General features: G+C 49.0%; 1 protein-coding gene across 1 annotated transcript in view; it reads left to right on the forward strand.

The window, feature by feature from the left end:
• The window catches only part of LOC144133874 (uncharacterized), a 105,416-nt gene that overhangs the window by 74,696 nt on the left and 16,598 nt on the right, over nucleotides 1-14,122 (forward strand). Inside the window, exons 13-15 of the mRNA XM_077666942.1 lie at nucleotides 7,824-8,015; nucleotides 11,413-11,458; nucleotides 12,662-12,796. Of these exons, the coding sequence (XP_077523068.1) occupies nucleotides 7,824-8,015; nucleotides 11,413-11,458; nucleotides 12,662-12,796 (373 nt within the window). The remainder of the gene's footprint in view (nucleotides 1-7,823; nucleotides 8,016-11,412; nucleotides 11,459-12,661; nucleotides 12,797-14,122) is intronic.

The raw sequence follows: 14,122 nt of genomic DNA on the forward strand, positions 1-14,122 counted from the left end.
AGAGCAGAGCTTATGCGTACCACTTTCCTATAGACTAACACCGATCTGTGACGTTTTGGCGCGGTTGTCGAAGGCTGGGACGACTGGAGTAAAACTTGGGGGTGAAAATTAGTCATAGCGCCCATAGTTCTACATGGATTCAAAAGTTTCCAAAGCAGTTGTCTGATTTTACAGTGTGCTTGGGATGTCATCCCTTTGTGACGAACAACCAAGTTCATCTTAGAACAAATTCTGAAAGTATAAAGTGCTATTTTGAAGGCGATGTAGATTTAAAACGTTGTATTAGCGCACGTGCGGGTGATCCCCGGTGGGGGGAACGGAACGGGAGCACGGCCCATTGAAACACGAGCAAGCAAAATTTCCTAAAATATTTTTCTCGTTTCACAGAGTATCCATGGAGGCGGCTGTTCTTTAATAGCTGGCACGTGCTTTAAAGAAGTAGACTGTGAGAAAGTATGCTACGTCATGTGTGTTGTGAAGCCGGGCGTAACCCAGAAAGACATGCTCTATCTTCTTGATGTTTCACAGAATCGCGCAAGCTTCTCGTTTATTTCCATATGCTGCCGCGTGCGCTGTATTTGCTCACTAATGCAGTTGTTAAAACTGGACGGCCCAGGCAGCATTGCCTGAAAAAGCAGTTCTCAACCGCCATGACAAGCGCAAGAAAACGAACCACGCGCTGTAGCAGACGGCGCCGCAGATTATACCCCCGGGTCGCCTCCGGCGTCTGCTAGCGCCACCTGTGTGCGATAACGGTACTAGTTGTCCGCTACAGTGCGCGGTTCGTTTGTCGGGCTGTTTTAGGACTGCCTTCAATGTCAACCTCGTTATCATCTGGACGGCAGTATTTGCGAGGGAATATAGCGTGCCCGGTATAAATGTCACACTACACGAGAACGTTGCGTGATTCGGGGAAACTACCAGCGGACAGAGAGCCTTTTGGCAGCATGTCCGGCTTCACAACGCACGGATACTGCGGCGTTTTAAAAAGACAACTTCTGAGTAATGTATCGTACTTTCGCACACTACTCTCCTTCAAAGCATTCGCAAACTGTTAGCAATCAGCTGCCTCATTTTGTACCCCTTGAAAACAGAGATATTTCTGCAAGTTTTACTCGCACGTGTTCCTAAGAGCCGCTCTGCCGCCTCGTACACCCAGCAGGCAGTCTCCCTCACGTGCACGTAACTTGGTGTTTTAAAAATACATCACCTTCGAAATGACTGTTCACACTTTCAGTACCTGTACTAGGATGAGTTTGGTCATTCTTCATGAAAGGACATCATAGGTGCACGCGAAATCAGAAAACTGCGTTGAAAATTTTTGCTTCCATGTGCCGCTTCATTCTTCCAGAGCCTCTTCAAGATGAGTTAGGTTGTTCTACACGAAAGGACACGATACGTGCACTGTTTTTTCTTGTGCGCAAAAATTCAAAAGATTAGGAACAGTACTTCGAGTTCGCCATCTCCTCTGCTTTTGGCTGCCTATTTCAGCGCGAAGCGACTTTACACTTGGTTTGTGCAGCCACAGAATTTTAATTTCATAACACCCTAGTCTCAAGTTCAGCGAATGATCTGTAACGCATTAAATTACCCCTTATACGTCACAAGTTGTAAGTGGACATTTATAACTTCTAATTGTAAGACTGGACAAGGGCTTTAGAATCTTCAGAGGCTGGTGCTCAACGAAGAAGACGACCAGAAGCGCCGAACATTGCGAAGCTCGAGCGCCGAACACTCCGAAGCTCGAGCGCCGAACGCTCGGTCGCTCGTGCGTGCTCTGGACTGAACGCGGTCTCTGTTCTGTGCCTGGACGGTTCGGCTGGTTGTTCGTGACTCTGTGCTTATTACTGTGCTGTGCTCTTATTACTGTGCGGTGCTGTGGTGTGCTGTGTGTGCTGTATTAGTAGTGTGCTGTGTTTTTATTACAAGTGGTGGAGGTGCCAACGATCCCTCGCCCTGGAGCTTCGCACCCGCGCATTGACTACCACCTCTGCAATGCCTGAGGCCGTCACCCAAACCGCTTCACCGCTTCCGTCGGCTGTCTTCTGTTCCGGCGCCGCGCGGCAGCGTGACCCGACCATCTTCAGCGGCACAGACGACACGGATGTGGAGGATTGGTTGGCCTCCTGTGAACGCGTAAGCGCATACAAGTGGGACGATAGCGTCAAGTTCACCAACGTTATCTTTTATCTGAGCGACGTAGCCAATCTCTGGTTTCGAAACCACGAGGCTCACATCTCAAGCTGAGCAGCTCTAAAAACCAGTCTGACAGAAGTCTTTGGCCGTCCCGCCGTGCGAAAGCTTCGCGCCGAGAAACGCTTGCGAAGTCGGGCCCAGCAAACCGGTGAAAACTTCACCAGTTATATAGAAGATGTCGTCGACCTCTGCAAGCGTGTCAACCCTTATATGAGTGAGGCCGACAAGATCAGACACATTTAGAAAGGCATTGAGGATGATGCCTTCCAGATGCTCGTCGCCAAAGATCCCCAGACTGTCTCCGGTGTCATCGGCTACTGCCAAAGCTTCGATGAGCTGCGCTAACAACGCCTTTCTACCCGGCGGGCAGGCTTACAGGAGGCCGCACTTTGCAGCTTGGCTCTGCCAGGGGACGGGGCTCTGGACCAACAGTCGCTCCTCCAGAGCATCCAGCAGTTTTTGCGTGAGGAAGTCGCATGCCAGCTATCTTTGTCTACCTGCCCGCCTACGCCTGCGCCGTTGCTCACTCCCAACCTACAGCGTGTTATTGAGGAGCAGGTCGCTGAAGCCCTGCCACCTCCTTCTCAGCCACCCCTGATCGCGGCTCCTCTTACGTACGCCGATGCCGTGGTGCGGTCGCGGCCCTCACCTGCTGCCCTTGTCTACAGGCCACCTACCCGGCAGTTAGAACCCCAGCGACCTGCAACCCCACCTTACCGTCCGGTTGCCCGCCCCCGATCACAGCCGCAGCCACTCAACCCCTGGCGCACACAAGACAACCGCCCTATTTACTACGCCTGTGGCGTCGTTGGTCACGTTGCTCGTTTGTGCCGCAGTCGTGACCACCATCCCTACGATTATAGGCGTGAGCCGACGTACGACCTTCCGCCGTCGTCCTCGCCTGCGTCACACTTGCCGCCTCCAGATTCTTCTTCTCATAGTTACCATCCCCGCTCCCACCGCTCGTAGTCTCCTGGCCGTCGTTCCCGTTCCCCAATGCTCCGTCGGCAACCCGCCGTCCACGCGGAAAACTAACCACCGCAGTTCCGGAGGCAAGAACTGCGTCACCAGCGGCTTACTCAAGACCTGTTTCTGCGCCTGCCAATATTATTACCGTTTTCGTTCAAGGAGTCGCCGTTGAAGCACTTGCTGACACTGGCGCAGCCGTTTCGGTTCTCAGTCACACCCTCTGTCAAAGACTCAAAAAAGTGACGAGGCCCCTTCCTCCCGTTTCTCTCCGGACGGCCAGCGCTCAGGACATTCGACCGTTAGCCGCCTGCACCGACCGCCTGCTCATCGGGAACGTTCCCTACACAATCGAGTTCATCGTCCTCGTCCGTTACTCTCACGACGTTATCCTTGGCTGGGACTTCCTCTCCTCACATCACGCCGTTATTGATTGCGCCCGTGCTCAGCTTGACTTGTCGCCCTACAGTGACGCCCCCTTGGACGTAACCGGTGCTGCTGCCGCTACTGTGGTCGTCTCAGAGGACACAGACATTCCACCTTTCTCTGCAGTGCTGGTGCCTCTTTCTTGTGCTGCGCTCTCAGATGCAACAGTGACTTATACCCCCTCTTTACGATGCGCTGACCAGAAGTCTGTTTTGCTGCCTCATGCTGTGCTGACAATTGTTCGTGGCTCCAGCGCTATTTATGTGGCCAACCCGTTCTCCTGCCCTACCACTTTACTCCGTGGCCAATCGCTTGGTAGCGTTGCCGTTCTCGATCCCGCCTCCGCATACCCCCTCGTCGATAGCGCGGCCGGCCTTCACGTCAGCGCCATTACTCCTGTTCCCTTTACGAATCAGTCGTCTGTAGATATTTTTCACCGTTCCGTCGACGCCGCCCTGACGTCTACCCAACGAGACCAGCTTGTAGCCGTTCTGCAGCGTTTTAAAACTTTGTTTGACTACCAGCAACCTTCCTTGGGCCGCACCACCACCGTTACCCACCGTATTGACACTGGAACCCATGCCCCTTTGCGCCAACGTCCGTACCGCGTGTCAGCCGCTGAGCGCAGCATCATTGACACCCCGGTGACCGACATGCTCCAGCGTCACGTGATACAACCGTCGCACAGTCCGTGGGCATCGCCAGTGGTTCTGGTCAAGAAAAAAGACGGCTCCATCCGTTTCTGCGTGGACTACCGTCGTCTGGATAAGATTACACGCAAGGACGTTTACCCTCTCCCCCGTATCGACGACGCCTTTGACTGCCTGCAGGGCTCTGAGTTCTTATCTTCATTGGACTTGCGCTCCGGTTACTGGCAGGTGCCGATGGCGGAAGCTGATCGCCCAAAAACTGCATTCGTTATACGCGACGGGCTCTATGAATTTAATGTCATACCTTTCGGCCTCTGCAATGCACCCGCCACATTCGAGCGCATGATGGACAACATACTCCGAGGGCTCAAATGGCACACATGTCTTTGCTATCTAGACGACGTTGTAATCTTTTCCCCGGACTTTCCGTCTCACCTCCAGCGCCTCGAGACTGTTCTTCGCTGCCTGGCCGACGCTGGCCACCAACTTAATTTGAAAAAGTGCCGCTTCGGAGCTCGGCAGCTCACCATCCTCGGTCATGTCGTATCGAAGGATGGCGTTCTCCCGGACCTGGCCAAGTTGCGAGCTGTGGCCGAATTTCCAAAGCCCACTTCTGTAAAAGACCTCCGCAGCTTCGTCGGCCTCTGCTCCTACTTCCGCCGCTTTGTCCGCAATTTTGCCGCTATCGTCGACCCCCTGAACAAGCTCCTTTCCACCCAGGACCTTTCGGCCTCGTCGCTAGCCTGTGATGAAGCGTTTACGACACTCCGTCACCTCCTCACCACTCCACCAATTCTGCGTCACTTCGACCCTCGTTCTCCGACGGAACTCCACACCGATGCCAGTGGCGTCGGCCTCGGTGCCGTACTCGCTCAACGCAAGCAAGGCTTTGACGAATACGTTGTTGCTTACGCTAGCCGGACACTCACAAAAGCTGAAGCCAACTATTCTGTCACCGAGTAGGAGTGTTTAGCCATCCTTTGGGCGATCGTCAAATTTCGCCCCTACCTGTATGGGCGCCCTTTTGACGTTGTCACCGATCACCACGCCCTCTGCTGGCTGTCCTCTTTGAAAGATCCCTCTGGCCGACTGGCGCGATGGGCTCTGCGACTCCAAGAGTACGACATTCGCGTTATCTATCGTTCCGGCCGCAAACATGCCGATGCTGATGCCCTCTCACGTTCCCCTGTACCATCTGAGGCAGCGCCTTGTATATCCGCCCTGTCTTCTTTCAAGTTTGAGTTCGCTGATATGGCTTCCGAGAAAAGCAAAGACCCGTGGATCACTTGCCTTTTTGATCTCCTATCTGGCCAATCGTCTCGACCTCCTTCCCGTGCTCTCCGTCGTTAGTCCCACCATTTTGCCATCCGAGACGAGCTCCTTTACCGCCGCAACTATCTCCCGGATGGTCGCAAGTGGCTTCTCGTCATTCCAACACATCTGCGCTCCTTCATTTGCTCTTCCTACCACAATGATCCCCAGTGTGCCCATGCCGGATTCTTGAAGACTTTCACCCGTCTACGACAGCGGTACTACTGGCGTGGGATGGCCCGTTACGTCCGCCAGTTAGTTCAATCCTGCACCACATGCCAGCGACGAAAGCATCCACCTCGCCGACCCTCCGCTCCTATGCAGCCGCTGCCTTGCCCAGTACAGCCCTTCGAGAGTGTTGGCATCGACCTCTACGGCCCTCTTCCCAGCACATCAACCGGGAACCGCTGGATCATCGTTGCCATCGACCACCTTACACGTTACGCTGAAACATCGCCTTTACCATCTGCTACAGCCCACGACATTGCATCCTTCATTCTCCATCTCATCATTCTTCGCCATGGTGCGCCCAAAGAGTTGCTCAGTGATAGAGGTCCGGCCTTCCTCTCAAAAGTTGTAGAAGCTCTCCTTCAGGACTGCAACGTTGTTCACCGCACCAGCTCCGCCTACCATCCCCAGACAAATGGCATGGTTGAGCGTTTTAATCGCACCCTCGGCGACATGCTGGCCATGTATGTTGCTTCCGACCATTGTAACCGGGACCGCGTTCTCACTTTTGTCACATACGCTTATAACTCCGCTGCTCAAGCCACCACCGGATTCTCTCCGTACTTTCTTCTGTACGGCCGTGAGCCTTGTTGCACAATGGTCACCATTCTACCTTACCGCCTGATGCTTCCAAATTTATAACTTTTTCTCAAGCCGCAACATATGCCGAAGATTGCCGACAGCTTGCCCGGTCCTTCACTCCTCACGCCCAGCAGCAGCAGAAAAGCGCCCGTGATCCCCCTGCACTTCCTCCTGCTTACCTTCCTGACTCTTTGGTCTGGCTCTGGGTACCCTCCTCAGGTCCCGGCCTTTCCTCCAAACTTGTTAGCAAGTACCAGGGACCCTACCGTATTCTTCAGCAGACATCCCCCGTAAATTACCTCATCGAACCCCTTACGCCATCCTCTGATCATCGCCGCCGAGGCCGCGAAATTGTCCACACGACCCGCCTCAAACCTTACTACGACCCCGCCGTCGTCACATCGCCCTAGGCCGCCAGGATGGCGCCCTTTCGCCCGGGATGAATTGTAAGATTGGACACGGGCTTTAGAATCTTCAGACGCTAGCGCTCAACGAAGAAGACTACGAGAAGCGCCGAACATTGCGAAGCTTGAGCGCCGAACACTCCGAAGCTCGAGCGCCGAACGCTCGGTCGCTCGTGCGTGCTCTGGACTGAACGCGGTCTCTGTTCTGTGCCTGGATGGTTCGGCTGGTTGTTCGTGACGCTGTGCTTATTACTGTGCTGTGCTCTTATTACCGTGCGGTGCTGTGGTGCGCTGTGTGTGCTATATTAGTAGTGTGCTGTGTTCTTAATACATGATGACTGAAATCGCTGACCCCCCCCTTTTAAATTTTGCTCTGTTCGCGAACATCCGAGTGCCATAGCTTGACGTGCGAGACTTCATGACATCCCATACGCTTCATGTTGGCATGACTAACTGGCTTATAATCTTAAAGGAGCAGTATGTTGCCTCGGCTGCACTTGTCTAAGATGTGCTGATAGCTTAAAAATTTCCCAGTTTTTTTAGCCACCGATTTACTTAGAAAAGTTGAAAGCTTTTGTTGTCCAGAAAGCATTTGTACAACAAAAGCTGTAGAGGCGCTTATAATAACTCATTCAGCTTAACGCAGTGACAATTCTGAATGCCGAAATTCAGTATAATACTTCTTAATGTTAACAACACTTCCGTGCAATGAGGCTCCCAATTAAAACACCGCTATTAATAACTGTCAATGCTTCGTACTCAGTTGATCAAAAATAGGTCAGTTATCAGTACATCGTCATTTTAGTTAAGTGACCTTGGCTTACAGTGAACAATCTCTCATGGCTCCCTTTATTATCTACATGTGATTTTAGAGTGTAGTCAGACATTTACGGCCAAAAACACCATGAATGACGGCAGGACGTCATTAAACACTAGCAAATGATAAATGTCTCAGGAAAACTGGAAAGTGCTTATAATTTTTGTAATTGTTTACCGAATCGAATAAGTCAATCAAATGAGGAAAAGTAAGAACCCTCGGCGCTTCTCGTCTATAATGCAGAGTCACCGTGCTCAATTACATCACGTTGGCGGCGTGGTCCCTGGTAACACCGCTTCTTCCCAAGGAATACGTGCACAAGCTGCTGTACCTTCCGGGTAGTGATTACGTTGCGCTGGGAACGCCTCACATTCGCTCCCCTTGCTTCAAGCTGGCTGAACAGTTCTGTCCAGAAGGAATGGCGGCAGTAATCTGGTAAGTGCCCCTTCAGTTCCTGTGTTGTCCGAGTCGGACTAAGCGTCACTTCAGACGGCGAATGAATGGTGGTAGCCAAATATCTTGATACATGGACCTCCTGCACTTCCCAGGGAACGCCGAGGAAAACACTGCTATGAACGCTTTTTTTACGCGCTTTTCAGGTAGTACAATGCAATGATGTCTCCTTCCGAATGCATGCAACCGCTGTTAACCCATAGCTCTGTGCCGTGCTGCGGACGGCGTGCAAAGAACTTAAGACGCTGAGGCACTTTTTATGGTTGATATGGAACTTTAAGGTGGCTAATCACTGAACGCTAATTGCGTATACAACTTAGTAAAAATCAGTGGAGAAGGTCTGCGCAGTGTCAATCGGGCGAATATTATACGAGTAGTGCTCTTCAAAAGCTTTACACGGGACTAGGTTGTGTCGTTGGAACACACCGAAATGTTTCCGTACAGAAAACGCCAACAGCGTGTGTAAATGAAAATACTCTTGTCAGGAGGAAGTGGTGGTGCGCTAACGCACATGCCTTCCCAGCGGCCGCACTGGGTATTTCGCTGGCTACGTGGCACTGAAGTTTATTCTCCACCCCGCTGGTGTTTGCAGGCTGCATGCCGCTGAATGATTTCCGATGCGCACTGTATTTGGAGATGCTAAGTGCTTTTGAGGTTTTAGCGAGTGAAAGTACATCAGCGCATCTGAGCATTCGTGAACGTCCGAATCCACCGCAGCACAAGTTCTGGCTATAATCGCATAAATGGGGCGGTGGAACATGGACTTGGGAAAATATACATGTATTAATATAAAAGTGTGGCACAATGATGTATGGAGCAGACATACGGCGAATAATAATTTCATGCACAGTCCCGCTCACAGTCGTCTCAAAAGTGCATTAGTTTAGCTCTAAAGTCGTGAACAAAAATGGTGTACAACAGGCAGCTGGGGGGCAGCTTGGAAACACTAAAGGCATTGGAACGGGATATGTACCGCATTCGTTTTCTCTCGCCGCAGCGCCGCCGCGCCAGCGCGCGCGCACTCCTGATTCGTTCTCCGCGGTCACGTGCTCATTCCCTGCCATAAATGGTCCACTCGCTTCTTTCTCGCGGCCGCTGACACGCAGATTGTCTGGAGCATTAGGCAGCACATGCTCTTATGGGCCGAGATTAGCATGCACAGCATTTCCAATCGCGTATTGACGCTCGTGCATTTGATGCCTGCATAAAGACAGATGAATGTCCGGGTACTGCGCTTTTGGGTGCAGCAATCGGCGGGAATCTGGCAAAGCGCTGTTTTCAATTCCCAGCGAAAACAAAAAAAAAAAAAACTTCAAGCGACAGAGCTATATGGCTGCACAAAATTCACAGTTCATGTGAGCAATTTTGGGCGCACGGTCTTTCTATAACTTCTGTCCAGGCCACTCATGAGGCAAGAAAGGCTTTCGCCTTAGTAAATGGGAAGAGTGGAACGCGCACGCTTTTCGCATGTTTTTTTTTTCGCGACAGTATGCGTGATGCATACGCAAGCAAAAATTTAGGGGAACAGTTAGGTCTCCTTCCGTGCGATAATGCGAAAGCATTTGCGCCTTCCTATGCGTTCTTTGTGATTCTTTTAAGCGGCCCGGGCCAAATTTTCTGCGCAACGGCACACAGCCGAAGAAAGGAAGAAAGAGGGGAAGAAGGACGAACACAGCGCTGACTGAAAACTACTTATTCAGAGACGCGCACACAGCTTAAATACTCTCAGACCAGCGCAGGCGCACATCGTGAAAGAAAAAAAAATAAAAAGCAAAAGTAGGAAAAAAGAATCTCATCACTTCTTTATCGCAAAAACTTTGAAAGGAACACCTTTTCTGCATTATACAAAAAGACCGAAGCGTCGCTGACACATTCTGATCCCGCTCTTTGAATATAGTATGCCTCTATCGTTTCACGGGTTGTTTCTAACTTGCTTCTGCTCAGAATCTTCACTCCCGAAAACATCGGTGTGCAATCCTTGCAAGTTGCGCAGTGCTCGACAAGGTTAGCACCTTCCATATTCTTTAGGCCTCTTGCGGTCGTTGACGCAGCGCCCCGGTTGCGCGATGTAGGACCTGCCACACATCAAGGGGATTTCGTACACAACGCCTGTGGCGCATGCCGCAAAGCGGCTCCCGTGCCTAAAAGCGCTAAAGGCTTTCGCCTCACAGCGTTTTAGGTTAACAAATTGCCCCCTGAATTTTTAAATAGGGTCTTCACTAGAAGGGCGGCCCACTGAAAAGAAGGACGGTGTGAAGTGGGAAGGGTGTTAGAATGGGGAGGGTTAATCCTGTCCAGGCATAATGACTGCTCTACATATTTCCCAGCTGATCTGCAAAACAGTGAAAAGCGCCAGCTCGCCAAAAAGGAATCAGGGGGTGGGGTGGAGCGTGACGAGACGGCGAACATGAGCTTTCAATTGAAAGGCTGTATGTCTAACAACGACAGGTGGCTTGGTATAACTCGGCGCATTAACTTGGAAATATCAGATAAATGAATTAGGCAGCATGGCGTAAACACCGAAAAAAGAAGGAAAAACGAAAAATGACGGCGAGTTCAGAGAAAGCGCTAAAGGAAATAGGGGAAGGAATGCTGAAACCAAGGTTCCTGAAAAATGATAGGAAGAGATGCAGGGCACAAGCAAGAGATAAATCGAACAAAGAGAGAAAGAGAAAAGAAAAAAAGGAAAAGGGGGATTCAGGGGGAAAGCAAGGGTCGAGGCTGAAGGGTAGGGCGAAAGAAACTATAAAGTGGCGTTATTAAGTACTGGGAAATGCTCTGGACATATGCAAGACCTTTTTAAAGAATCACGCCCGTGTCGGGATGTACCTGACAGATCCTAAGTTTACTCTGGATATATTGTAAGGTTTTATATTTTCGGATTACGAAGGCCTGTCTGTGCTTTCTTTTCTTTGCATATTTTAACCCTGACTGAATAGTTTAATGTCATAGAATTTGTGACCCCGTTGATTAAATTGTTCCTACAGTACTTTTTGTACATTTCTTACTGTGTCACCTCGATGATCATTTAGTCTGGTACTCACTGGTTGCTTCGTTTCTCCGATACGTTGCTTCTGCCAAGAGGAGCATTGAAGCATGTAGAAAACCTTACACAATGAGCAGTTAGCGCTAGTATTTATATTGAAGATGAATTCGCATGCTGAAGAACACTTTTTAGTCATGTATTTTGGACCCGAGAAGTAATGGCTTCTTTGCACATCAGCAAGAGCTACGCATGCTTGATAATTTGCCGCACTAGTAAACAAAGAATAATAATAAATATTAGCTCTTCATTAAAGAAGCACAAGAATTTCATAGCATTTTTTTTAAATTTTGCTTCATTTTACTTATACTGTTAATTATGCTGTTTCCACCGCAGGGAAAAAGTGCTCAAATTTCCAGACAAGCAAGCAGTGACAGATTGGGTAATTCTTCCTAACTTCCTTCAGGCTTCGCTACATCGCAGGAGGGGCATGTATATTTTGCGGTAACTCTATACAACTTTTTGATAGTGCAGAATGGAATGTGCGCTGCAGCTAGACAGACTAAGTGCACTGTCTAAGTTGCTCGGGAGACATTATCATGGCGGCGAGCAGAACTCTCAATGAAGTAATGTACTGCCGTACTCAACGAAGCCATAATATTGACAAACCCATCATGCTGGAAAGCTCCACAGTCACTGTCATTGTTCTTAAATCATGCAGATTACAGTAGACGCAACGTTCTGACTTTCCGGAAGTTAGGAGGGCTATCTTCTTGGTTCCTTCGTATTCTTGTATGTTTGGGCTGCCAAAACAGCTGAAGATCCTATTTAGCCTATGAACCTCTGGCTCAGTGACTGGGGGATAAGCGTGTACCATTAGCAATGGCTTCAAGCAGGTGCTCAAGTTGATGTTATATCGTACAATCACGATGTATAGTACAGTATCCTTAACTAAACGATTTCTTTAAGACAGAAGCGATTTCGTCAGCAGATAAGATTTAATGGTAGTTTTAGTGAAGTTTAAGCGGTTCAGAACTTGCCCGGCTTTACGGTGAATTGATATGTGCAAAACAACTAAGGCTGGCGTATAAATACAAACTTTGCCTTTATAACACGCCCCGCCGCGGTGGCTCAGTGGTTAGGGCGCTCGACTACTGATCCGGAGTTCCCGGGTTCGAACCCGACCGCGGCGGCTGCGTTTGTATGGAGGAAAAACGCTAAGGCGCCTGTGTGCTGTGCGATGTCAGTGTACGTTAAAGATCCCCAGGTGGTCGAAATTATTCCGGAGCCCCCCCACTACGGCACCTCTTCTTCCATTCTTCTTTCACTCCCTCCTTTATCCCTTCCTTGACGGCGCGGTTCAGGTGTCCAACGATATATGAGACAGATACTGCGCCATTTCCTTTCCCCCAGAACCAATTGTTATTATTATTATTATTATTATTATTATTATTATTATTATTATTATTATTATTATTATTATTATTATTATTATTATTATTATAATTATTATTATTATTATTATAACACCAGTTAGCAACAAAGACTACTTTAAAAACACAGGAAACGGCCGATTTGAAGGTGATTCTCTACAAAGGTGGTGCAGTGAGGTTCCTGACAAGGTTGTCTCCATCCTTCTATGTAGCAAAAGGAAATCGCCGACATTTACCGCCACTACATCAAGCGTTTTCTCCAAGGCCTAAGCGACATCATAATCCCGGGAAATGCGACCAGTGTGCCGGACAAGAACAAGTATTTTAAAACTCAGATTGACATCTTTGTAAGTATCAAAATAACGCATATGTTTCTAAAGAAAGGTCTTTAAATCTTTGCAAAACAGTAGTGTACGTTGCGCATGAACCCAATGTGAACATGTTAGGAATAAAGCAAGATGCTTTTTTATACGAGCTAATATATTTGTAGCACGAAAGGCTACCTCTAACAAGCAAATTTTGACTTTTTCGGTCTGTTGTGACGCAGCAGTTATCTTTGCTTTGGAATTACAGAATCACATTCGCATCGTACAATATTTTAAGTACAGCATTTGAAAAGCTGCAATCTTTTCTTGTAAATATTTAAGTGCACATGTTCCACATGAGGTTTTTAGATGGTAGCAATGGGCACATTTGGCTGGAAAGTGTGCTTTCCCTAGGCAGTCTTTAGTGCGCCATAAGGGAATAGGAGTGGAAGATAACTTTTTCGAAGTAGGAAATAACTTTCTTTTTACTTTGGGGACTTCCTTGAAAACAATAAAATAATACGTTACCATTCTCGTAGCGAGCAATGTGGTTAACAGCGAGATAGTTTTTAGGACGCAGCTGAAGAGAGACTGAACGCTAGAGGTGCAGCTGCAACTAAGGCAACATGACAGACACGAAGCCATTGGTATCATTCACAGGGGACGTACAGCTATCTGCACTATTTAAGCACAGAATGTGTCTACATTAAAAGCCCACTGTATCTCTTCGCGTTGAGTTTACGTTCAAAGTACGATACGTTACGGCATCGTTCAAAGGGGATGTACAGACAGCTGAACTATTAGAGCCCAGATTGAGTCTACATTAAAAGAACACTGTATCTCGTCGCGTTTGCTTAAGTCCGGAAGCAAGCAGAGCGAACTTCATGGAGGTCAGCTATGGACACACACACCTACCATGGCATCTTGTGCTTTGGGTAGCTAACAGAATGCATGACTGATTTTTTTCGGCCCGGCAAAAAAAGAATAAATGTAGTTGCCAAAAACTAAAAGCAGTAGTTAGTTTTACTTCACCGAAGTGCACCGAAATCAGTAGCTGCACGTGGCGACTCCTCAGTGCACTACCACCATGACTGCAAAGTGAGCAACTCTGACAAAAGTGTAAAGAATAACAGCGAAGTGTATGCGGAAAAAATGGAAGGTACATCTTCAAGACAAGCCGCAGTAGTTACATGTTATGAAGGGGTGAGGGCGCAAACTAGACGAGGCACAAACAAAAAGAGAAAAAAGACATTCATCAGAGCTACTACGAAATGTTTAATCAAGATTTTCGTACACACCGTGCATATAGAGAAAGCCGAGCATGCATGGAGAGGGGCATTTGGGGACCACATGTCATTCAACCGCAGT

Source organism: Amblyomma americanum, chromosome 5, assembly GCF_052857255.1.
Source record: "Amblyomma americanum isolate KBUSLIRL-KWMA chromosome 5, ASM5285725v1, whole genome shotgun sequence".
In the NCBI taxonomy this organism is placed as follows: Eukaryota; Metazoa; Arthropoda; class Arachnida; order Ixodida; family Ixodidae; genus Amblyomma; species Amblyomma americanum.